Source organism: Exserohilum turcica, assembly GCF_000359705.1.
Source record: "Exserohilum turcica Et28A unplaced genomic scaffold SETTUscaffold_16, whole genome shotgun sequence".
NCBI classification, from domain to species: Eukaryota; Fungi; Ascomycota; class Dothideomycetes; order Pleosporales; family Pleosporaceae; genus Exserohilum; species Exserohilum turcicum.
The window spans coordinates 759,951-784,266 of NW_007359981.1; the positions used below are offsets into that span (position 1 = coordinate 759,951).

At 55.2% G+C, this 24,316-nt stretch overlaps 10 protein-coding genes across 10 annotated transcripts; 6 read left to right on the forward strand and 4 right to left on the reverse strand.

Annotated features, from left to right (window-relative positions):
• Window positions 1-54: 54 nt before the first annotated feature.
• On the forward strand, window positions 55-1,170 carry SETTUDRAFT_108205 (uncharacterized protein; the record flags this gene model as incomplete). The annotated part of the gene is made up of 1 exon (XM_008026099.1): window positions 55-1,170. The coding sequence occupies one exon, from the start codon at window positions 55-57 to the stop codon at window positions 1,168-1,170; it is 1,116 nt and encodes a 371-aa protein (XP_008024290.1).
• Window positions 1,171-1,977: 807 nt separating this feature from the next.
• On the forward strand, window positions 1,978-4,198 carry SETTUDRAFT_168643 (uncharacterized protein). Its single transcript, XM_008026100.1, has 2 exons — window positions 1,978-4,005; window positions 4,118-4,198. The coding sequence occupies exon 1, from the start codon at window positions 2,052-2,054 to the stop codon at window positions 3,831-3,833; it is 1,782 nt and encodes a 593-aa protein (XP_008024291.1). The 5' UTR covers window positions 1,978-2,051; the 3' UTR covers window positions 3,834-4,005; window positions 4,118-4,198.
• Window positions 4,199-5,660: 1,462 nt separating this feature from the next.
• SETTUDRAFT_38934 (uncharacterized protein) lies at window positions 5,661-6,059 on the forward strand (the record flags this gene model as incomplete). Its single annotated transcript, XM_008025923.1, has 1 exon — window positions 5,661-6,059. One exon carries the CDS (start codon window positions 5,661-5,663, stop codon window positions 6,057-6,059), a length of 399 nt encoding a protein of 132 aa, XP_008024114.1.
• A 1,307-nt stretch (window positions 6,060-7,366) lies between these two features.
• Window positions 7,367-9,328, reverse strand: SETTUDRAFT_149779 (uncharacterized protein; the record flags this gene model as incomplete). Its single annotated transcript, XM_008026101.1, has 2 exons — window positions 7,367-8,560; window positions 8,810-9,328. 2 exons carry the CDS (start codon window positions 9,326-9,328, stop codon window positions 7,367-7,369), a joined length of 1,713 nt encoding a protein of 570 aa, XP_008024292.1.
• A 615-nt stretch (window positions 9,329-9,943) lies between these two features.
• Window positions 9,944-13,475, reverse strand: SETTUDRAFT_149780 (uncharacterized protein; the record flags this gene model as incomplete). The annotated part of the gene is made up of 3 exons (XM_008026102.1): window positions 9,944-11,270; window positions 11,319-12,169; window positions 12,219-13,475. 3 exons carry the CDS (start codon window positions 13,473-13,475, stop codon window positions 9,944-9,946), a joined length of 3,435 nt encoding a protein of 1,144 aa, XP_008024293.1.
• Window positions 13,476-13,688: 213 nt separating this feature from the next.
• On the reverse strand, window positions 13,689-15,945 carry SETTUDRAFT_168646 (uncharacterized protein). Its single transcript, XM_008026103.1, has one exon. The coding sequence runs from the start codon at window positions 15,744-15,746 to the stop codon at window positions 13,905-13,907; it is 1,842 nt and encodes a 613-aa protein (XP_008024294.1). The 5' UTR covers window positions 15,747-15,945; the 3' UTR covers window positions 13,689-13,904.
• A 150-nt stretch (window positions 15,946-16,095) lies between these two features.
• SETTUDRAFT_27723 (uncharacterized protein) lies at window positions 16,096-17,111 on the forward strand (the record flags this gene model as incomplete). Its single annotated transcript, XM_008025877.1, has 3 exons — window positions 16,096-16,141; window positions 16,223-16,469; window positions 16,517-17,111. The coding sequence occupies 3 exons, from the start codon at window positions 16,096-16,098 to the stop codon at window positions 17,109-17,111; spliced, it is 888 nt and encodes a 295-aa protein (XP_008024068.1).
• Window positions 17,112-17,265: 154 nt separating this feature from the next.
• On the reverse strand, window positions 17,266-18,040 carry SETTUDRAFT_108153 (uncharacterized protein; the record flags this gene model as incomplete). The annotated part of the gene is made up of 2 exons (XM_008026104.1): window positions 17,266-17,805; window positions 17,873-18,040. The coding sequence occupies 2 exons, from the start codon at window positions 18,038-18,040 to the stop codon at window positions 17,266-17,268; spliced, it is 708 nt and encodes a 235-aa protein (XP_008024295.1).
• A 1,196-nt stretch (window positions 18,041-19,236) lies between these two features.
• On the forward strand, window positions 19,237-21,149 carry SETTUDRAFT_46996 (uncharacterized protein; the record flags this gene model as incomplete). Its single annotated transcript, XM_008025944.1, has 2 exons — window positions 19,237-19,400; window positions 19,455-21,149. Exons 1-2 carry the CDS (start codon window positions 19,290-19,292, stop codon window positions 21,147-21,149), a joined length of 1,806 nt encoding a protein of 601 aa, XP_008024135.1. The 5' UTR covers window positions 19,237-19,289.
• Window positions 21,150-21,645: 496 nt separating this feature from the next.
• SETTUDRAFT_108218 (uncharacterized protein) lies at window positions 21,646-23,469 on the forward strand (the record flags this gene model as incomplete). Its single annotated transcript, XM_008026105.1, has 1 exon — window positions 21,646-23,469. One exon carries the CDS (start codon window positions 21,646-21,648, stop codon window positions 23,467-23,469), a length of 1,824 nt encoding a protein of 607 aa, XP_008024296.1.
• Between the last annotated feature and the right edge of the window lie 847 nt (window positions 23,470-24,316).

Genomic DNA, 24,316 nt, shown 5'->3' on the forward strand with positions numbered 1-24,316 from the left:
CGCATCACTCAGCGTACGACATTCTCGCAAGCAGCTCCTTTACAGATAGTTAGCATGGCCGTTACCAATACCGACAACACCCTTTCTGCACCTCATCACAAATACGGCGGGACAGCAAAAAAGTGGCTACAGCGACGCATGCAAAAAGTGGTATCACGACAGGCCGGGAAGGACACAAGCGAAGACACAGACATGTGGGCAAAGGTGTCTCTACAGCGGCCACACACAGCGCCAACAGGTACAAATGCGTCCAGCTTGGACACTATTGCAGTATTGCCGACCAAGCCCATCACCACTGAGCGTATCACACCTCCACTTCCTCCCATACGCCCGGCACGACCGGACTCGAGCGTCATTCGAGATGTCCATGCATGGCTGGAAGCTAGCATGAACACACCCTCGCCTGCACTGATGTCTGGCATCTCATACTGGAAAGAGGCGACAGGTCCTGGTGTCAAAGACTCGGCGGCCGCCCAGCATGTTGTTCCACTGTTCGTAGCCAGGTCAGCAGCATCATCGGCTGGCCAACCAAGAAGGTGCTGTCGTCGGTGGAAAATGCGAGTCCAAATGCCCACACTATTTCGTACCAAATCTCAGCACCGTCTGGACAAGGATCATGCAAACAAACAGTCTGCATCTGCGCCGGTCTTGACTCTTTCCTACAGGAGCATGGGACGAGGCGAGGTTCCTGTGATGATGAAGCGATCCACGTCGGCGCCAAATGGTGCCATACGGCCATCGAAGTGGACCATGGCGGCGCAGGATGGTGGGTTACTAGCGGTCCATCAGCAGTCTCGCGAATGCGGTACTCCCCGGTACGGCACGCCAGTCAGCACCAGGGTTGGAGATTCCGACAGTGGCTCGGAACGACGTATTTACACAATGTTGATGGGCACAGGACGGAGTGCAGATGGCACAAGGCCGTCAACAGCAGGTGCAGGCGTGGGTCGTGAGGACTCGATGGGTGATTTGTCTGACGTCCCGACTTACTTCTCTGGGCCACCTCCGCCGTCGTATCGCTCGCGCCCCGAGTCGATGCTCACAACTTCATCGTTTGGTTGCATCGACGGTATGAATCCAGCACAGCGACAAATCAGCCCACAGCGAGCGGCACTGCAACGGGGGATGCGATGCAAGCTGAAGAGGTTTGCAAAGAACTTTGTCATGTGACAAGCCAAGACGGGCAGGTTGGGAAGGCCAAGGTCAACGACATGGATAGATATATTGGCGGGCGTGAGAGGAGAGTGAGTATGATGATGATATGGCAACAACATGGTTAGAATACGTGCCATGCACCGTGTGGAGAGCGGGCTTCTTCATAGCGTGGATGCGCTGCTCGAAGAGTAGGTTTATGACGGCGCATGAGGTGTAAGTATAAGTACCTACTGTAGTGCTATTGAGAAAGGACGAGTGAGTGGAGCGATGCAGCATAACCATGGGACACAGCTTGAAGCAGGTATGGAGAGTGTATGATATAGAGGCAGATAGAGTTATGCAAGCAATAGGTGTGGTGTTGCCTGGGCACATGTTGCATGGCTTGCTATGTAAGTAAGTACATGTATAGGTGGATGTTCAGCAGCAGTGGCAGGGTAGGGTGTCATATGACGTTGGGCCGGGCCGCGGTGAACCGAAAGCGGCCGGGGCTGATTCACCGCCTGCTCATTTGACGGGCGGGCATGCACTCGGCCAGCTTGATGAATTATCATTGGATCCGACGTGGCACGCTGCACGACGTCCCAACGCTCCAAGACTGGCAATTGAGAGCGTCCATGGCCGCCCGCTAAAGCACATCATCTTGGCCGCCAGCACCACTGCCACCAGACTCTCCGCTGGCTGCTCCACTTTGCTCCTGCCACGCGCAGAACGACGCACCCTCATTGCACGCAGCCACAGCCACAGCAACAGCAGCAACAGCAGCAACAGCAGCAACAGCAGCAACAGCAGCAGTAGCAGCAGCAGCAGCAGCAACATCGACGGCCCAACCGCAGCCCAGGCTTTCCCTCGACGCACCCTCCGAACGCAGCAGCCCGTACCGCCAGCCGTGAGCGAGCATGGCGTCGGACGACGAAGGGCATTCGCGGTCCAAGAGACCCACGCCAATGACACGACAGTCGTCGTCGCAGTCGCACATTTCGCAGTCGCCATCCGAGGGCGGCCACCAGCGAGCGGCTCACCACAAAGGGCAGCGCCATCACGTCGTGGGCCAGCGCGTGCAGCGGAACACGTCGTTTGGGAAGAACCTCAACAAGCTCAGCAAGGCCGAGAAGCAGGCGCAGCAGGGCGCAGAGCACGGGGGGCGACACCACCGTCGCTCGCAGTCTGGCAACTCGGTGTCTGCGCCCAGCAGCCCCCACGGGCGGCCGGGCTTCAAGCGCCACGCATCGTCGGGGGCGATTGTGCGGGCAAACCAGGCGCAGGTGAATGCGAACCTGCGCCGCAACCACTCGAGCGGCCACCTGCCGCCGCGACAGGGCCACGGCAAACACGCGGTCAAGTCCAAGGGCGACCATGGTGTGTCGCGGCGCGCACTCGCCACGCCCAATCGATCTCGCCAGGCATCGCCCGAGCCGGGCGCTGGAGTGCATTTCGACCTGGCCGACGAGGGCGACGAGGGCGACGAGGGCGGGTGGACGGAAGAGAGCGCCTCGCAATCACCGACGACGACGCGATCCAACACGCGCTCCAACTCGGTCATACTCGAGGCACAACACCGGGCGGCTGAGATCAACATGGAGAGGAACCGGGGCGAACCATCACAGCAAGCAGTGGCGAGTCGGCAGCCGCCCAGCCAGCCAGCGCCGGCGGTGAGCGATGGCGCGCGCAACAGCACGCAAATCAACGGCGCGAGCTCTTACCAGCACTCGCGGCCTCCTGACGCAGATATGATAACGTCGCGTCTGCTGCAGCGCAGCGCCTCGCACCACGTCCCTCCCAAAACCACGTCGGTTGCCGCGACGGTGGTGTCGTCGTCGGATCGGCACAACCTCCTTAGTCACACAGCTGGGTCTGTGGGGTCGACACTAGTAGACACGCCTGGGCGCGATCTTGTGTCGCGCTTTATGGACGGCGATGGGTCGGCGGGGACGCCACACGACGGCGAATACATGGCAGCACACGGCGGGGGCAAGGACGGGGGAGGGGGAGGGGGAGGCGGCGGAGAGGGAGGCGGGCTGGACAAGAGCAAGCGGAACAAGTCGATGCCCAACTTCAGCGGCGGGGCAGAGACGCCATCCAAGACGCCGCAGCGGTCAGGGACAACGACACCGACGACGAGCCTGCCGCCGTCGCGCACACAGCAGAAGCTCATGTTGCAACGGGCGTCGTCGAATGTGGAGCCGCAGAAGCTGGTGCCGGTGACGCTGCCGCGCACAGGCGGGCCGACGTACTTGCAGTCGAGCATGCACTACCATGCGAACGGCGAGGGGCGACTGGACCCGCGGCTGCAGCAGCAGTTCAACCATGTTGCGGTCGAGTACAATGTGGTGCGACGATACCGCAATCCGGTGGCGGATGCGCTGGGGCGCATCTACCAGATGCCGGGCATGTCGCGCAAAGGGCGGATGGCCAGGACGCAAAAGGCGAGCAACGGGGTGGGAACGGGGACAGGGACGGGGACGGGGACGGGGATGGGGATGGGGGGCAGCAGCAGCGTGAGCACGAGTTTCAATGAGGGCGTGAGTGAAACGGACGGAGCGAGCTCGCGGAGATCACGAGTCAGTTTTGAGCACGAAGGGCGTCCAAGCTTTGAGAGCGAACATGGGCGCAGTCGAAACGAAGCCGAGGAGATGTGTCGAAGGCTGTGGGAAAGTGCCGAAGTGGTCGAAGCGGACTGAGGGTTGTTGGTAGGTGCCGATGGTAGCGGCGTGAGTCGCAAACGAGGGGGGGGGGAGGAGTTTGCAACCATGGTGAAGGAGCCAAGACCATGTTCAAGGTTCGTGCGTGGATTTTTTTTCCCTTTATCCCCCGACTTTTGCCGTAGTGTTGGGGGAAGGTGTTTGGACGAGTGTGAGTGGATTGTTTTATTGTTTTCACTAGGGGCGGGAGTGACAGCCCAGGTGGGACTGGAGGGAGGGAGAAGGTGGCGCACTGAGAGCAAGGCTAACGGGCGCGGATACAGAGAGAGAGCAAGTCAGCGGGCTCGGGGGGCGGTGTGATGAGGGTAGAGCCGGGCACACGAGAAGGGATACGAGGGGATGGGGAGGGAGAGAGGGATGGAGAGAGGGCTTTTTGCACGATGATTTGGCCGAGGGGAGCACAGTAGTGGTAGTGAGTGGTGAGCAGAGCAGTGTGGGGAGGCGGGTGGGTGACAGCCATGTGGCAGCGAGGAATGCTTGGCTGGGACGGATGGTGACTAGCGGCAAGGAGCACGAGCTGGATTTGCAATGGGGTGTGAGTGTGATGTGAGTGTGAGTGTGAGTGTGAGTGTGCCAATAGCTCGGATGCGACGATTTGAACAAGGCGAGGGTGAAATGAGGGCCGGGTAGTGATAGCAGGGATGGCAGCCAATCAGAGGGCGGGCGCGTGCATGTCGAGGGTAATGGTAATTTCATTCTTGGACTTGTTCGCTGTGCCCATGTGCCAACCCACGACGGGCGGGGCAGGACGACATGTGTGTGTGTGTGTGTTGTTGTTTTTTGTTGGGGTGGGCTGACGGGTCAAGAGGCGGCGAGTAAGAAGAAGAGTCTTTGCAGAAATTTCTCTCTCTCGTCTGCTGTATGTCGCTCTCTGGCCGGCTCGCTCGCTGGCTGCATGCGCCAGTCGGAAGAGAGGGCACTCAGCGGTGAAAGGGCCCGTGCTCGGCTGGCGCGCACTAGGCGTAGGTGTATGGTGTAGCGTGTGCCACGACAAAGAGGGCCAGCAGAGCAGAGAGAGCGAGCGAGTGTTTGTTGCATGCAACGATTGGGGTGTGATGTTAAGGTTTCTACGTCAGACGCGCATGAAACTGGGCGCCAACTACAGCCGGGCTTGGCAGGGCGGGCTGTCGTGCCTGTGTTTGTGTGTTTGCATCGAGGCATGGGGGCCTTTACACGGGCACATGGGGGCGAGAGACGACACAGCAGCGCTCGTAGTCGCATGCATGTCCTCTTACTGTTACTTGGCCTTACTCTTACTCTTACTCGTCCTCTTACTCGTACTCTTACTCTTACTACGTGCGTTGACTAGCACGGGCGGGGCGGGCATGACAGCGACAATGGCCGTCAGCTCCATGTCCAGCTTCAGGTACTCCCGGGCAGCCGTTAGCGCTAGCCGCCTTTGCGCCAGCCGCCGCCAATCAGGGCCCTGCACCTGCGCTAGCGCCGACGCCGGGGGCCGAAATTGCGCCAGGCACCAGGCACAAGGGCACATGCACTCGAAATTGCGCCCCTCGCACTACACCCACTCTTAAAGCATCGCGGCTCTCCGCCGCCGCCTTGACTGTCTGTCCATCTGCCTGCCTGCTTGCTCGCTCGCTCTCACTGTCGCTCTCTGTCCGCTTCGTCGCTCTTTTGCGCCTCAGTCGCATACCTCACACCATCCATCCATCCTTCCACTCACTCACTCTCTCTATCACCCTCTCACTCACTCACTCACTCACTCACTCACTCACACACACACACACACACACACCCGGCCCATTCGCTATTACTGCCGCGGCTTCCAAGATGCGCTCTTTCCACACCATGTCCTTCGCCCTCGCCGCGCTTGCCGCGTGCGCCTTTGCTGCCGACGCCCAGGACACTATTTCTTACGACGCCACCGTCTACATCACCTCGACCATTACTCGCGTCAACACCATCACCGCCAGCAGCTACCCCACCGGCGCTCCGGCCATCAACGTCACCTCGACCATCTCGGCCATCCACCCTACCTTTGCGCCTTCGTACAACGCTGGCAACGCAACCGCCCTCGCCGCCCCCACCGCCTCTGCCCCCTCCGCCTCCCTCCCCGGCGCTTCCTCCCCGGCCGTGTCCAAGCCAGCCGCTTCCAAGGCTCCCGAGTTCCCCGGCGCTGCTGCTTCCCTCCACGCCAACGCCTACCTCGCCATTGCTGCCGCCGGTCTCGGCTACCTCGTCCTCTGAGACACTGCTATGAGCCACCCACCCCGAAGCCTCCTGCTTCTCGCATCATCGACTGGTGCTCGTCTTTGATTCACCCCCTCATATTTCCGGAAGCGCCCTTGGCCTAGGCCGCTCAAAGCTTTGTTTCATGCTGTCTACGACAATGCCCAACCAACTACTATTCTGCCCCCGCCTTTGATGTCCTTGCCTTATACCCTTCGCCTAGCCTGGTTGCTCACCATGTGAACAACTCTTGTCTTCCTTTCTTGCCCGGTAGCAACCCAGCGTTGCTTGCCCAACACCCACACCTTTTTTTGTCTGTTTGTTTCGCATCTTCAAACTTTGGGAATCCCCTCTTCATATACCCCCCCTTTTTTACCTTGTAATCGCATTTCCCAACTTCCTCGCTTTTGGGAAACTGCCAGACACGACTGATGAGCATCACAATTAAGAGATGGAGAGAGAATTCTTGTATGGGATTGCACGGTTATTTTTTGGGGTAATATGTTAATGCTTGGGGCTCGACTTCCCATAACCACTTTCGCTTATCATGTCATTCTCGCGCTTATGCGCCAGAGATACTTTCATTTGGTTCACCACCGTTTCTGTCTTTTCTTTTTTGATTCTGGGTACCAGGTGGTGTAACCCCCCCGCTCTTTTACTTGCTTGCTTTTTTGTTACCTTTATACCCACCTTACCTCTTCTTCACACCGCTCTTCTTCTCTGTCTTGCCTTTCACATCCGCCTTGTCCAACGCGCGCGCATAATACACGCTATCCCCCGGCTGCCGCTGCTATGCGACCGAAGATGGGGGGCCAAGTACGAGCTGAGAATATGCATTGAGAAAAAGAAAGAAACCAACTATTTTGCCTGCAACATACCCAACACATATATCTCGCTCGTACTTCTCCCCCACGTCCTCGTATTGCAATCGACAAACGATGAGAAAAGAAAGAAGGAAGGAAGGAATGTGGTGGGGAGGGGACATGACTCTTGTTCTTATTCTTCTTTGGCCGAGGAGGCTGGTGTTTGGAGATTTATACCCCTTGTTTTTGAACGAATACGGTGATTGGGAGAAGGATTGGATTGACGAGTCACACAGAGAAAGAAACCATACATATCCAGCTTGTGTCAGCCAAGGAATGCCATAGAACAGCCTCGAGGGCGATTTTTCCTTTGGCCAGACACTCATCAATACAAACTTGACTAGCTGGAAACTAAGCCTCTATTTTCGTTACCTCGACTCTTTTACCCATGACGAACCGTTGGATGGCGCTTAGACGCTTGTTTTTGCCCTCGACCTACCACGGGTATACTTACTTGTAATTTCACTTGTCCAATCTAGCGGCACGCTTCTCGTCCCTCCACCACTCACATGGCACCCTCCTAATGGCATCGCCCTCGACGCCACTCTCGCCAAATGGTCTGATGCGCATCTGCAACCCAGGCAGCCCCTTTTCCTGCTCGTCGACATAGCTCGGCCAAACCGGCAGTCCCTTTCTGCGCCCCATGTTGGGATCTCCCAGTGCCACAAAATCGCTAAAGTACGCATTCAGCACTTGCTTGCCTACATCCGGATACTGCACCCCGCCTCGCCCACCTGGCTCAGCCCACGTGTACTTTGTGTCGGCTGTATGCGCTATCCCCTTCCACGCCGGAAACGTATTGTTCACCGCAAACACGCCCTTGTAAACGCGCACCCCCGCCCCGCCCATGCGCACTGCCGTCTCCTGTCCAGGACATACGTACATGTAATCCGTCAGCGCTGCCGAGAGCCGCTCATACTGCGTCGAGTTGGGACTAAACACATACGGCCCGTTGACTTGGTCCGTCGCATCGGGGTACAGCGACTCGACATCGGCCATGTCCTCGGAGCTCAGGCCTGGCATGAGGTTTTTCAAGAAGCCCACAAACTGCTCGTTGCTCGTGATGTTGCCCGGAGCGTAGTACTTTGCCTCGTTGGGCACGTTGGTGGTAATGGTCGGGATGCGGTAGAATTGGCCTTTGACTCCTGAAACGGAGCCCGCTTGCTCAAGGAGAGGCCCGCCTCGCGTGGGCTGGAATGGCCATGCAATGGGATACTCGGATGCCCGCCAGAGCGCTGTGCTGGCCGCCTCAATCGCGGATATGGGCGCCGCCCGCAGGCAAGCCAGAATCGCCGTGTCGCTGCTGTTGGCGACGGAACTACATCCCGTAAGGTCTAGGTACCGCGCAAATTGCTCTTGGTACAGTGGGTACGAAGCGTTGGGGAATGCTCGCGCAGTCACGCTTCCCGACTGCAAGATGGCTTGGGAAAAGAGCGGCGACGGGCCTTGGGTCAAGTTGTAGTTGTGGAAGAGGTGAATGCCGACCGAGTGTGCACCTGCAGAGCGTCCCCCAATCGTCACGCGCGAGCCATCTCCCCCAAAAGCAGAAATGTACTTTTGCACAAATTCAAATAGCATCTGCTGATCCCGCAGACCCAGATTCAAAAGGCCCAAGCGCTCAAATACGGGCGAGGGAAGAAAGCCCAGGGAATTGATCTACATTGGGGACTGGATTAGCCATGCATAAGTTGCCGCCAATGGGCTTCTACATGGATGGCAATGTCTTACTCTGTAGTTGAAGTTGACCACAATCAGCGGCTCTCTCGAGTTGGCCACGAATGACGGCCCATCGAAGCTTCTTGCGCTGCCCGCAACAAACCCGCCCTAAGCTGTCAGCAAAAACGTTGATCTTTGAACAAATAAAATAAAATAATAATAATAATAATAACGAAAAAAAAGGTTGACGGCCAAACTTACGCCATGGATCCAGACCAGTACGGGAAGTTTATCATGCGCCGATACATTCTGCGGCCGAAACACATTCATGTTCAGACATGCCTCGTTGACGGCGTAGGTGATATCCTTGGGATCCTGATGACACGAGAAGCCATAGTGCGTTGCATTCTTGGTGCCGTCAAAGGCCGCTGGGGGTCCGACAGGCGCAAACCGGGCCTCTCCCACGGGCTGCGAGACATAGTCGATTCCGAGCCAGGCGTCGACGGGCCGGGCCAGACGTTTCTGTGTCAGCGTCTCGAAAATGGTGGTGCCGACGAAGCTTCCATAGCCCGGTAGGCTGACTTGGGATGCGCCGTGCGAAGCAGCAGCAGCAGCAGCAGCGGCGGCCACGCCACTACTCAGCCATGCTAGAGTCGCAATGGTTTGCTGCACCGCCTTCACTCGAGCCATGACGCCGGCGTAGCTACCAAGATTGCAAAAATGGCCCAAAGCGCCTGCAGTCCATGCGTCCACCTGCGCTCGACACATGGTCTTATTAGTACGGTACATGGCCAGATATTTTCATACCAAGGAATATCCCCCCAACACATGGCATTCTGCTCCGAAGTCGGCCCACTCCACTATCCGCTTTCATATATACATACATGTATTTCCCCACACCGGCTCCCGTCCCAAGCACATATACACCGCGCTCAAGTCTTGGGACCTGCTGCATTCGGCCGCCGGGCATGCATTGTGCCGACGACAGTGTCGCGACTCGACTTCTTTATCAGCGGCGGTACCCTTCACCGGGCCTTGTTCAAAAGCCGACGCCTTGCTCATCGGAATCATGCCTGCTAGCCCCATGGCAGGTGTCGCGAGCTCCCAGTCCCTATCAGGCAATCATCTTCCCCCAGACCGGGCTTGGGTGCGCCAATCCCTCGTATGGGAACCTCTTTGATTTCCGACATGACATCCAAGTACCATCAATCTACTAGTAATAGTACTGGACGTAGAAACCCTTTCACATAGATCGTGTCCTGACCCTCGCACTCCCTCACGAGTACCAACCCGATTCCAACCTGTCGCTCAGCTACGTGTCCGTGCCACAGCCTCGTTCCGGACTTGCCGTACTCCAGAGCGCCTGTGACTCAAGACTGCAAATCAGCCTTGCGAGTTCCCGCCATCAAACCCCTTATCCAGCTTCTTCAACGCCTCTTCAACCTCGATTGCTCTCTCCTCCCCACCCCTCAGGCCCTGCACCCGCGGCAGGTCGCGCATGACTTGCTGCACCAAGTCCTCGAGTGCTTTGGGGTCTCTCATGCTGCCAAGCGTAGCAGCATCGAGTTTTCCTTTACCCTTGGCTCCTAGATCTGAGCGACATGTCAGTGGTTGTTGGGCTGGAGGTGGGGCCTGGCGTTTCCGCAACATGACCTGCCCTTGTTTGTCCATGTAGGTTTCGTACCCTTGTTGATCGAGCACTTCGTCAGGTACACGGACGTTGACGGGGCTGTCGAGGATCTCGTCTGCTGCGTCGCCTGGTGCATTTGCGGCATTCTTGGCTTTGGCCATTGCTCTCTGGCTGAATTTTTCCAGCACATGGATGCGTTCCTGATTATCCTTGTTGCCTTCCATGAGGAAGCGGAGACACATGATGGCGTGCTCGCGGATATACGGGTTGTGCTCGTCGTACGAGCAGCAATTCAACACTGCCTCGATGCCGCCTAGAGGACGAACCTGGTCTTGGACATGTTTGTTCTTCCATACTAATGAGCTTAGCACAAGGATAGCGAGCTTCTTGAGATTACGCCACTCAAAGTCTGACGGCTCGTCTGCAGCTTCATCCATGTACGGCCGAGGTGATGGTGATGTTGGCGGAGGAACATAGGACTCGGAGGATCCTGCTGTTGTGTCATAAGGTCGCTCAACCGCGACTGGTTGTGGCTGTGGCGGCTGTTGTTGTTGTTGTTGTTGTGGTGGTGGTGGTGGTGGTGGTGCGTCCCCCTCTGCTGGTGTGGGGGTTGGTGGTGCATGTTGTGCATTTCTCAGAGGTGGCGGTGACAGCTGACCCTTGGGTATCGCGGCATCAAGTTCTTTGAGAAGAGTGACTAGTTCGTGCGAGATTTCCCAGTTGCTCAGCATCCTTTTCCATGTTTCGTGTTCTGTGAGGATAGCGAAAAACTCTAGGTACTGGTACACGCCCTCGTACATGCGCTCCATGTCCCAGAGATTGAGAGGAAAGTCTTCAGGCTGCGCATGTCCGGCTCGAATCTGGCCCTGCAGGAAAATGAGTGCACAGGTTTGTGGGATGATATGCCGTCGAAACTCGGTAAGCAGAAAATTCACCATATGAACATCGCCCTGGTCAACCTGCGCATGATTCGACTTGACATGTCCCTTGTTGGGTTGAGTGCGGACTTGTCTGGCGCGGAAGATATTGGTGAGAAGCTTCATGATGACAGCTTGGGCTGGCGATATAATGTCCTTGGATCTGGTCAAACGTCAGCGAATCCTCTGCACATGTCATTGCTTCACCTACTCTGATTCTCGGAAGGCATGGTAAGCAAACGGCAGTAGCTGGTTTGCGAGTATGGCTTCCATAATCTTCACCATGAATTTGAAATAGAGTTCCTCCTCTCGAAGGTCCCAAGCGGCGACGAAGATCAACAATTCACGAAGCAGATTTCGTCCATTATCTTGTGCCAGGAGCAGGTGACACCGCACACCATGCATGCTCCTCACACTGCTAAATATAGTCGGGTCGGCATGATAGCCAGGTTGTCCCTCGTGCGGCTCGACAATGCCAGCCATGATGATCATGGGCAGAACCTCGATTTCAGTAGGACCCAGAATAAGCGGAACATCTGTGAGCAAGCCTCGGCCCTCATCCCCGGGGATGTCGTCGTAGTCGTCATCATTGTCATCGTCTTCCTCGGGTGGAGGAGATGTTGGAGAGGCTACGTCACTGATTAGCCCTGATGGTCGGTCGGGGTCTGGCTCCAGACGCTTGAGCAAATCTTCTTTTCCATTTTGGAGAATCTCTGCTCCGAAGGATGGCGGGTATGTCACACGGAAATCGATCTCACCTGCCGGGGGAGACCGTTTGATGCTGGGATCTAGTAACGAGTCATCCGTTGCTGGTCTTGGGGACTGTGTCTCCCCTTCAGAGGGCGATGATTGTCGGTGTGGCCCGGACTCGTCCCCCGGTAGCACGGTGATGGATGAGCGCATTCGGTCGACCTCAACTTGGAGTTGGTTGATACTTTTGGCGAGTGCTTGCACGCTCTCCTCATTCTTGGCATGCTGGTCAACGACTTTGCGGTAGGTGCTGGACTGCGTGATTTGGTCCCGGTACCGAGCGACAACGTCTGCATACAGCATGTTCCATTTCTGTGCGTGTTAGTAGGACGAATAGACCGGGATATCCGTCGTGACTTACGTTTTTCTCTTCTTCACTCATGGTCTGCCACCGCCTTCTGCACTCGGCGGCGATTTCATTTGCACCCGCCTTGACACCGTGTTGTATGAGCGCCTTCTTGGCGTCGTTTCCCGTCTCGCCAATATAAAGCAGGAAGGGAGACGAGGCCGGCTGCTGGGGTATCTTGAAGGTATCCAGGCTTCGCGCTGCATGACTGTGAGGCTGCTCTTCCGGGGGCGGACCCTGGTCCTGCTGTGGAAACTCGTCCATTTTGTATTTCATGTCGGCGAAGTTGGGCAGCTCGTTGTCTAGGTGGCTGTCGAACAGCTCAATCCAGAGCATGAGCTTGCGCTGTTCATTCTTGGCAATCAGGTTATTGAGGAATTGCAGGCAGGTAATGAGGAGCTTCTTATAGGCATTGATGACACCCTGCCATTTGTCCTCGTCTTGTGTTCCCGCTTCGCCGTCATAGCCCCTCGCCGTGACACGAACGCACACGCTGATGAGGGCGAAGATGTCCTTGTCGAACAGCCTATCTGCACTCAGATTTTGCACCCGCTCTCCGTGCACCAGCACATTGCGCGCAATACACACGAGCTGATTCAACCGCTCCAGGTCCCGCAACAGGCTCGGCGAGTAGCTGGCTATGAGCGGGCCCGACAAGCCCTCGTATTCTGGTGCCGCCGGGTCTGGCGCGGCAAAGCAACGCCGCTCGAGCGAGGGGATGGCGGCCTTGAGCACGCCTGCAAGCTCGTCCCAGAACTCGCACGAAAGGCCGAGTTCTTCGCGCAGCTCCAGGCTCTTGCGCGACTCCTCCAATGTCTTCTTCACAACGTCCCGCTCCAGCATGCGCAGGGTGTCGTCTCTGATGTATCCTGGGTTGTGGAAGTGGACCGTATACGGTGCGAGTGCGAGGCGGAGGCGCGTGAGGTATGGCCTCGCCACTCTGCCGTTTGAACTGTAGGGTCGCTCAGACTCGCCCATCTTGTCTCTCGAATGCGTGGCAGTGGCAGTGGCGCGGCGGTCCCAGTCATTCCACAGCCGATGTTGGGCGAGCAGCGAGCGGTAGACCCAGACACGAATGGGGCCTGGTGCGCGCAAGATGCGATAGAGGTTGTTGGAGGCCAGCTCTTGCGCAATGTTGTGGTATTGCGCCAGCGCTATGGGCGCGAAGGCAAGGTGGGCAGGGTTTTTGGATGCGTCTGCAAACGGCGACGGAAGATCAAGGGCACGAGGCAGCGAATCGGAGTGCGTGGAGAAGCTCGAGTCCGAAGTCATAAGTAGGGAACAGTTGGAGGCGTGGAAAAATTAGGATGACGGGCGCAAACGACGACCCCACCATTACCACCATCACCACCATCACCACCATGGCTGCCCCGCCTTGTTCGCGACTCGCCCTGACACCGACACAAATTACGCAAAGAGAGACCCGGGGCACAATAGGCAGCATCACCACGTCCGGGCAGCTTGCATTCTTCGACAGTGGCATGGCATTTCAGCAGCGCCGACAAGGGCGACTTGGACTACAACAACTATCTATGTGTGGGAGTAAATGAACCGCGCACAGGCACAAGTGGCCAAGCGCGTCTAGTGGCCCCATCGGGTTTGATCTTGGAAGCAATGTAATGTGAGTCTGGACACATGGTGAAGTATCTCTCACGGACATGAATTGTTCCGTTGGTCGCGTCGCCAAAGCCGCGTGCTGGGCTACACACCCTCGGCCTTGAGCCTGGCCGCCATGAACCTACTTACCTTCTTCGCCTTGCCGTCGCGCTCTTCCATTATCACCTCCTCTTCATCCTCTTCCGTCGCCTTGAATCCGCCCTGCCGCTGAATGAATCGATTCCGCGCCTTGTGGTATTCTGCTTGGATCTCGCGTTTCAACATGACGGCATCAAACTCATCAGGCGCTTGCGGCTCAGACGGCGACGGCACATGCTCTGTGACGGTAGCCGCTAGTGTTCGGCCTGCAGGACCTGTTGGCACAGGGGGTGCTTCGGGCACATGAGGCGTTGGCAGCACCTGCGGTGCGCTCGCAGCAGCGCGGGCACTCTTGAATCTCGACGTCTTGCCCCGCTTGGGCGGCTCTACTGGAGATGGAGCAACAGGAGCCGATCTCTCCACAATCGTGTCCGACATTGTCGGGGCTGCTTTAGCTGCCGGCTGTGCCGTGTCCTTTGGCTCTGCGATTGGCTTCGGGGCTTCAGAGATATCAATATCGTTGGCAAACCGCACTCCCTTCTTCTTTGGCTTTTCGCTGTCCTCGTCTGCTGACTGCGTAGTCGCCTTTGACGAACCCAGGGCCTGCTCGAACTGATCGTCCTTCTGTACACGCATTGTGCGAATGTCGCCAATATGTTCATCTAGAGGGCCATCAGCCGGCCGTGGTCCGACATTTTCCATCATGCGGGCGTTCAGCTTCTTCTCCAGTTCCATCATCTGCTTGCGGTATTCCTCAGTGATGACAGGACGTGTGCTTCGGCCATATTCGTCTTCCTCTTCCTCGTCCTCGGTGTCATAGTCATAATCGTAGTCATCGTCCTCGTCATCATCATCATCATCAGAGAATGATGCAGTAGGCTTGTCAAGATTGAGCTCCGCAACAACTTGCCCAACTTCAGACATGCCGTACCGCAGCATTTGTCTTCTCAGCTCTGCATCCTCCGGTGATTCGTCTTCGGGAATGACGGGCAACGACAACATGTCGTCATCGTCATCGAGCTCGACTGCCCTGACGCCCTCTGGAAACTGAACAGATGCAAGACCCTTGTTTCCACTAGACGTAGAGGTCAGTCCTGGATCTGACTGCACGTCGACCGTCTCGGCGAAGGACACGGCTTTTTTTGCAGGTGACTGTGCTGTGCTAGCGCGGTCGTCGGGTGGAGCAGACGCTGATTCTGAGGATGATGTGGATGTGGGGTCCTCTGTAGCACCCGAAGCTGGTGGAGAGGTGGGCGGAGCCTCTGGTGACTGCTCCTTCGCTTGCGCTGCGCTCTTCTTCTCCAACTCGGCCTTTTGAATTCCAGCCTTGCGTAGAACTTCGACTAGCTCGGCTGCAGCCTTTCCAGTCTGATTGACCGAGCTCGATATTTCATTGCCTTGCTCGTCTAGTTCTTCTTCGATATCCATCATCGGCTCCCCGTCTTCGTTGTCCATGCCGGGCTCCAACAAGACATCGACACCAGCAAGCCTCTTCTCGGCAGAATCGAGGTTCTTTTCGATCGTAGCACTACTCGTCCGGACATAGTCAAGGCGTCTAGAGATCATGTCAACAACTTGGTTAGCAGTGCGTTCTGTTGGCGACTTCTTGCAGAGGAGCTCCTCGACCTGCTTCTCATCCAGCAGCTCGAGCTCGAGGCCGCGTGCCATGTCACGTATCTGCGAGGGCGAGGGGTCGCCGGCAGCTTGGATTTCTTCTTTGAGCGCCTCATACTCAGCCTCCCAAGTTGTCCAGTGCGACAACGACTTGCGGAGTTGGTCTACAGTCTGCTGTAGCTGCACGCGGCGGCGCTCAATATCTTCTAGGGCATTTTGTGTCGAGGCTGCCATTTTGTCGATGTTGTCCTGGAGTGAAGGATGTGGAGGAAGAAGGAGGGAGAATGGTGGCAGGAATTTAGTGGTGAAAAAAGGCCAGTCTTGGCACTTAGCGCGCCCCGCAGCGTGGGAACCTCGGGCGCGCGCGTCGACGCATCCAGATCGTCGCCTTGCCGGAATGTCGCAACCAACTTCATGGTGATTGGAATAGCTCGCCCTCACGCCATCTTATCCATATCTGTTGGAATACGAAGCCATGTTCTGAACTCAGTAGAGCAACAAGCGAAATCCTGCCGCTGAGTCATCAGGCCGAGTCAAGTTGGTGGCCCGTCAAGCTCCCACTCGCTTTCGCCTCACCCCCGTCATGTCGAGATCCGGGCGCGCTACAGGCGCGTCAAAGCAAGATAGCGGTGCGTTTACTCTTTCTCGGTCGCTATATAATTTGTCTCTGCTGCAATCGCTACGCGATGCCCTCGCTGACGGTGTCGCAGGCGTATGCCCCGTCTGCAAAGCGTCGGGGTACCTCGACCCCAACATGCAGTTCAAAATCAATCCCACATGCTATCATTCCATGTGCGATACCTGTGTCGAGCGGCTGTTTGGAGGCAACAAAGGCAACAACATCTGCCCGGTGGCGGGATGCGCCAAAACACTGGCCTACAGGAACTTTCGAAGGGCAACGTTTGAAGATCTGAAGGTAGAGCGGGAGGTTGACTTGCGCAAGAAGGTCATGAAGATGTAAGTGTGATGGCGCAGTCACTGTGGCTGGGCTGACAAGCGTACAGTATGAACAAGACGGAGGACGATTTCGAGACGCTGCGAGACTACAATGATTACCTTGAACAGGTGGAGGAAATGACTTGGAATCTCATCCTTAACATGGACGTGGAAGCAACGTGGAACAAGCTGCATCGATTCGAAGCCCTCCAAAAAGCCGATGCGAACATGGCCGCTACCAAGCGCGATGCTGCGAAGACGGCGGGCCCCAACAAAGGCGCTGGCCAGGACGACGGCGGGCCCGAAGTCATGTTTCGTGGACTCAAGAAGTATGTGCCACCACCCAAGGAGCCACCCTTCGACCCATGGGGAGGATACGACATTGCACCTCAGTATTACGTGCTGCAAGACAATTACGACGTTGACTGGTATGCGCGCATGAAGAAGGATGCCGCACATTTGGTTGGGGGGCACAGCTTGCACGACTACTGCAATCGGGCGTTGCGCGAAGCCTTTGGGGGCTTTGGAGTCTTTATCGAAGATGAGATAGCCGCAAGAGACGCGCCGTCCACGGCCATGTCCATGGACGCCGAGGTTGGCACCGACCATGCGGCGACGGCTGCCATGAGCGGGCAGGATGCAAACATGGACGACCTCTTCTAGCCTACTTGTATTATGATACCCGGCACCATGCCAACATTGGGCGGCGTTTGCGAGAATTGGCGCATAGGCATGTGAGACTATGTACATCAGGATTGCGATAGGGGTGTTTTGAATGCAACTAACAATAATAACACTGAAATCCTCGCCCATGTCCCTACCTTGGCTCCATGCTCGGCGGACCAATGTGACCTGCTGCCCCGTGATATGCCAAATCGTCATATCCGAATTGCTCATCGGGCACCGCGTAGCCCTGCCCACCTCTCGCCTGGCTTGCCCGCACGGCAACGGGATTGGGATTGATGTCGAGCTCTTGTAGGCCATTGCAGGCAAATTTGTCCTCAGCTGCCCGTCCATCCACGGGCTGGAAAAGGCCCCTCCTTGTCGAGCCCTTGAGCACCTTGGCATCTACCCCCAAGGCCAGCAGCGTCACAAGCAAGCCCAACAAGGCAAAGCTGAATAGCGCCTTGTACTGCCTACAGATGCTCACGCCCGTGTCCGAGCCCCAGCCGGACGTGTCGCAGACGTGCGATAGTGTGCCTGAACACCACCTTGCGAGCATGGCAAACGACACGGTCCAGACGACGGCGAGCGAGGCGTTTACGACGATATTCACAGAAGGGTTAAGACCGTGGTATACATGCAGGAGCATGGTAGCCACGAGGGCCACAATGGTCAGCAGGGACGCCACCAAAAGCTGTTCGGACATTAGCGTTCCTCTTGTCGCTTGGATGCATGGTGGCAACAATGCAGGTCTCGCGTACCAAAATGAACGTCCACGGCAGCCTGTACCCATCACGCGCAAGTTCGTGGAGAAAGTAGGAGATGATGCCTGCTACGACAAGCGACGAGAGCAGCTGTGTACTTCGCACGAGATGGAAAGGCAAAAATGGATACTGTGTAGGTTTTACGCGTTTCTTCTGCAGAGCCATGGTGGGGGGGTTGGCGCTGCTCGAGCACGCGGATGGAATAGGGGATGGACAAGACAAGACAACGGCTGCAACAAACGGAACCAAAAGAGTGACTAGGACGAGACTGATGCGGCAGATGCGGGATGGTCGTGGATGGTCAAGACATATCCGGATGGGCCATGTGCTGAAGGAGGGGAGCAAGGGTGAGGGAGTCGAGAGGCTCGGGAATACTTAGGGGTTCAGCTGCTTGGGCTGCCCTCGTGTTGCGGGCCCTGATACCGAAGCGTGCCGTACCTACCGACGTCACGCAAAATCGCACAAGGACAGTTTCTAGACACGTTAAAGATAGCATGCAGCCCATGGGGAAGTGTTTCTGGTGCCATGCCTGCTCATTGCAATGCAGAAGGATACCCGACCATAAATGTGTACTAGCGCACGCGGTTGCTGGGCGCCCTTCGCGCCCAGCCCTGCCTACCTACCTACCTACCTACCTACATACCTACCTCCCCACCTCCCCACGGCAGTGGCAGCACCATGGCGGCTACCCCTCGATCCTCCATTTCATCGCTCCGCAGTCACCAACACCCCCATACAGATACACCATTGCTCCACTTGTACGAGCTGGACTGTCCATACAAGATGCCATCCTCGATCCGCAATCGGGCCTGACCCATGTCGTGTCTCGTCACGTCAATGCATCCAACTTGCCGCTCGCACACGAACCGGCGCTGTGTACTTCGGGTCCTTCGGAGAAATGAACCCTACCGGCCTGGACAATCACCTGTCCCCTGGATATTCGAGTCAACACTTGGCCCATTACCATGGTGCCAAGCTGCAGTCCCACATCTGCCTAGAAAGGTCATGGTTGACGCAGCGGCCGCCGTGAAATGCATCGACTAGGTGTCCACGACCCCAGACGGACACCCAGATCGGCCAGCTCGCGTGTGGCGCATCTTTCCATGTTCCTGGCTCGCACGACCAGTCTTCTGCGACTATGTTCACGAAATGCGTGTTTCTTCAAGGTCGGTCCCCTGTCGGCGTGGCGCCGTCCATGCATCGGATAAATGCCTCCAGCGAATCTAGGCTCATTCGTCCCTTTTGCTGCATGCACCTCCCCGATTTCATTCAATAGCGCGGATACATTGTCCAATCTATACAAGTCGAGCAGAACTGGACGCCTGAGAATGACGGTTATAATACCCTCCGCTCCAGCACTCGCAGTGGCGAGCAAATTGCTCCCAAGAGCTGTTCTTTCCAACACCACAACAACATGAAGTTTCTAGCGTTAGCACTGGCTATCCACGGACTGGTGCGGCACGGCGGTGCAGCCACCGTGAAGTGGGAAGAGAGCCAATCTGGTGATTCAAGCTCCTACGACTTTGTGAGTCGCAGTTGGACTACTCTACTCATCTCGTCATTCTAATACACAAGTTAGATTGTTGTAGGAGGCGGTACTGCCGGTCTCGCAGTCGCATCGCGTATCAGCATCGGACTCCCAGACCTTAGCGTACTCGTTGTAGAGGCTGGGCCTGACGGTCGTCAAGACCCAGCAATCTTCATTCCAGGAAGAAAAGGCTCCACACTAGGCGGAAAATATGACTGGAACTTGACCACGATTCCACAGCCTAACGCTAACAATCGCGTTTTTTCGCAAAACCGTGGCAAAGTGCTTGGTGGTAGTTCGGCACTGAACCTCATGACATGGGACCGCACTTCTGAACACGAGTTGGATGCCTGGGAACAACTCGGCAATGTTGGATGGAACTGGAAAAGCTTATACGCAGCCATGCTCAAGGTTGAGACATTCTTGCCATCGCCTGAATATGGCATCGACGGTGTTGGCAAGACGGGCCCTATACGAACTCTCATTAACAGAATCATCCCACGTCATCAAGCAACTTGGATCCCCACCATGAACAATCTGGGACTACCTCACAATCATGAGTCGCTCAATGGCCAGCCCGTAGGCGTATCAACCCAACCAAGCAACATCCGACCCAACTATACTCGCTCGTATGCTCCAGACTATCTGAAACTAGCAGGACACAATCTGCAGCTGAAGCTAGACACTCGCGTAGCAAAAGTCAATTTCAAGGGTACAACTGCTACCGGCGTTACTTTGGAAGATGGCACCGTTATTCATGCGCGAAAAGAAGTAATCTTGTCCGCTGGATCGTTTCTGACGCCCGGAGTCCTCGAGCTCTTTGGAATTGGAGATTCGGCTCTCCTAAGCAAGATCGGAATTCAAGTCATCAAGCACCTACCTTCTGTCGGCGAAAATCTCCAGGATCACATTCGTACCCAAATATCTTTTCAATTGAAGCCTGAATACACTTCGTTTGACGTCCTCAAGAACGCTACACGTGCAGCTGCGGAGTTGGCCTTGTATAATGCTGGGCAACGCTCCCTTTATGACTACACGGGAAGCGGCTATGCATACTTTTCCTGGAGTCTGATATCCAATAAGACTGCCTCAAGACTGCGTTCTCTTGTCGAAAGCGACAAAAGTTTGACTTCTACGACCGACAAACTAAAGAAAAGTTACTCGTCTCCAGTTCTCAGTGACAGGATTCCTCAACTCGAGGTCATCTTTTCCGACGGCTACACTGGATATAAGGGCTATCCTGCAGTCAACTCTTCTCAATTTGGCATCAACACCTTTTCGCTGATTGGCGCTGTGCAGCATCCCCTCAGCAAAGGCTACGTTCACATCACCTCGCGCAACATTACTGACAAACCGCTCATCAACCCGAATTATCTTTCGCACCCTTACGACGTTGAGGCCATCACGAGCCTCGCCAAGTACATGCGCAAGATCGCTTCGTCTGCACCAATGAGGGATATCTGGACTGAGGAGTACGAACCCGGCAGTTCAGTACAGACCGATGAGGACTGGGCGAATTTTGCACGAGCAAATACGTTCAGTATCTATCACCCTGTAGGGACTGCTGCACTACTTCCAGAGAAGGATGGTGGTGTTGTCGACTCGGAGCTGAACGTCTACGGCACAAAGGGCTTGAGGGTGGTTGATGCGAGCGTTATTCCCTTGCTGCCGAGCGCGCATATTCAAACTCTTGTTTACGGCATTGCTGAGCGGGGGGCGGAAATAATCATACGTGAGTACAAGTAATAGCTAATAGTACCTTGACAAGCTTGGAAGCTGTACCAAACGATGCCCCGCATGCAGCGTACTACGTGATTGACTCCACATTCATGAAGCTAGCCCACTCTTGGCACCTAGTGCAGCCTTTGTCAGCTCCTGCTTTATAGTGATAGCAATAGTCCCCGTCAGATTCGCACTACCCCCGCATTCTTGGAGCGGCTAGCCACTGCCGATGGCGGCATCGGGCTTGGTCATCATCACGTCCTGCCGACGACTCCTCACACTGTCGGCACGTTCGCCTATCAGGCTCTGCATGTACAGTAAGCACAGTTGAGTAAGCAGCACATGTTAGATTGAAGCCCGTCTGGATATCTGGATTCCCACTCAACAATGTCCATCTCTTTTATCATCTATCATCATCGTGCCATGGACACTGCACAAGTTCTGATACACCAGAGAAGTTTGTAACACCAAAACACCATATCAAACCGACAATTGGACACCAATATCACACAGCGAGAGCATGTCGTTCTCAATAGGCATGCCATGGCACGACGGCGAAGCAAAAATGCACCGTCTCCTGCGTGTCCCGCCACAAGATAACCCGACTTCCGCCATGCTCACGCCACAAGCTTCGTTCATGTTTCAGCGAGCTCCCCTCCAGGCATTCGGCACACTGGATACTCAAAGTCGGCCTTGGGTTACGCTTTGGGGTGGGTCCTCTGGCTTCTCCGAGCCATTAGGCCAAGGCATGGTAGGCACGCGGACGCTCGTAGACAGCAAGTACGATCCCGTTGTGCGGGCATTGGTTGGCGATGCGGAGAAGAGCGCTGTAGCACCTCTCACACATGGAGCGGACGGAAAGCTCATCGCGGGGCTAGCAATAGACCTTATGACGCGCAAGAGAGTAAAAACAGCTGGACGTCTAGTAGCGGCAATGCTGCAAGAAGTACAAGGCCAGGGAGAAAACGAATTGGTCCAGACACAAGACCAACTTCAAATCGTAACTAAAATCGAGCAAAGCTTGGGAAACTGTCCCAAATACCTCAATCAATATGTCATTCGGCCTGCGCTCGTCGCGCCACAGCTCGTCGCAGACGGTCCATCGCTATCTGTTGAGGGACAAGATCTCATCGCAAAATCTGACATGTTTTTCCTCTCCACCAGCACAGAAGACGACATGGATGTGAACCACCGCGGTGGCCCCTTAGGATTCGTCCGCATCATTTCCGCCAGCGAAATCGCATATCCCGAGTACTCGGGCAACCGCCTGTATCAGTCCCTGGGAAATTTGCAGTTAAACCCGAAAATTGGACTGGCATTTCCTGATTACGCCACAGGAGAAGTACTGTACGTAACGGGCACGGCGGAAATACTTGCTGGGAAGAAGGCAGCAGAGCTACTACCGGGAAGTAATCTGGCTGTGAAGATTAGCATCCAACAATCCAGATTTGTCAGGGGAGGTCTGGCATTCCGTGGAGAGAAGAAGGAACAGAGTCCTTACAACCCTCGTGTCTGGCCTTTGGCGTCTGAAGGGAATGTGCGGGCTGGAATTTTCAACTCTACCACGTGGCCAAGTAGCCAAATCTTTGCGAGGCTAATGCAGAAGACGCTGCTCTCACCGACAATAGCGCGCTTCACGTTTTCGGTGTCAGGTCCTGGTGTCAACTATAATGCTGGGCAGTGGGTAGCCCTCGACTTCAAAGCAGAACTCGATGTTGGGTATGAGCATATGCGAGACGAGGACCCCTCGAGTTTGAATGATGATTTTGTGAGGACGTTTACGATTTCTTCCATGCCCTCTTCCTCATCAAACACGGACAGAGAACAAGAATTTGATATTACAATCAGAAAGGTGGGACCAGTCACAAGCTTCCTCTTCAACCAAAATGAGCGTGCCGGCCTCGAGGTCCCAATTCTGGGAATAGGCGGAGAATTCGCTGTTCGACAAGAGAAAGAGCAAGTCATTGCGCCCTTTGTGGCTGGCGGTGTGGGTATAACGCCTCTTCTTGCTCTGCTACCTCGTCTAAAGCTTGCCCCTGATCGGTTCAGACTGTTTTGGGCGCTGCGTGTTGAGGATAAGGGTTTTATGGAGGACACGTTTGAACGTCATCATGAGCTGGCTGTATGTACCAATGTGTATCTTACGGGAGCACAAGATGGTACAAATAGCTTGGAGGAAATGGAGAGTGCAGGAGCAAGCGTTTCGCGCAGACGGTTAACCAAAAGTGATTTGGATAAGATAGAGGCGGAGACTTGGTATCTATGCGCAGGAAAGGGCTTGAGCAGGGAGGTTCTAAGCTGGCTTACAGGTCAGAATGTCGTCTCGGAAGATTTTTCCTATTAGTATTTTGCTGGTTCCATGTCTATTTGAATTTGAAGCTTGTGCAAATACCAATTAAGTCTTGATTGTATTCTAATCAAGTCACTATATGAAGCTGTGAATTGAGTGGTCTGGTAGATAAGACGCGTATCAATGAGTAATCATGTATACATCGCTTAGTATTCCTTACAGTTTGAAAAGTCTAACACTTTCAACTGATGAAAGAAGGCTTATTTATATGCTTGATAGTTAGTGAAACATTTTAGTAGTTGCAAGATTAAGTATGCATGACAACACGTGCATGTTGCACTGCAAATAGGAAGCTATTAGTCAATCTGTTCAAGATAATGAAGGAGAAAAGGGTTATGTAGTATCGCCCGCTAAGACTTTGAATCGCCCTAGAATAACTAGATATCATATTAATTATGCACTATCCGGCGCTGAGTTTCTGTACGATTTCTGGAGTCCCTATTTCTATAGTCTCTGAATATTCTAGTATTCTCTTACATAACTACTTGAACTAACGTATGTGGCAAGCGAGCGCCGCAGGCAAGCGAGCGCCGCACCCCACCAAATCTGCGCACCTCTATAAGCCTGTAGTTCCACCACAATATAGTTGTTTTACTACATATTAACATAATAGATTAAGCAGTACCTAGAGTATCTTTCTTGCACGTACGCGAGTTATGGCCAGTCTCTCTGCACCTACTACAGCGCGCCAAAGCCTGGCGGCTAACACCTGATCGCTCTCCTCTCTGACGCTCTTCATGAGCAATCTGCTAATCAGCCTCGCGCTGAGCGAGTAGATCCTCTCCAGCTCCCTTTGTAAGTACTCCTCGCTTCTATATCCGCTTTTCTTACGCTGCCTACG

Bases quoted from the DNA above. Each gene is read 5' to 3' on its own strand.
- SETTUDRAFT_168643 (XM_008026100.1), top strand. From the start codon at position 2,052: ATGGCGTCGGACGACGAAGGGCATTCGCGGTCCAAGAGACCCACGCCA.
- SETTUDRAFT_168646 (XM_008026103.1), bottom strand. From the start codon at position 15,746: ATGGCAGCCTCGACACAAAATGCCCTAGAAGATATTGAGCGCCGCCGC.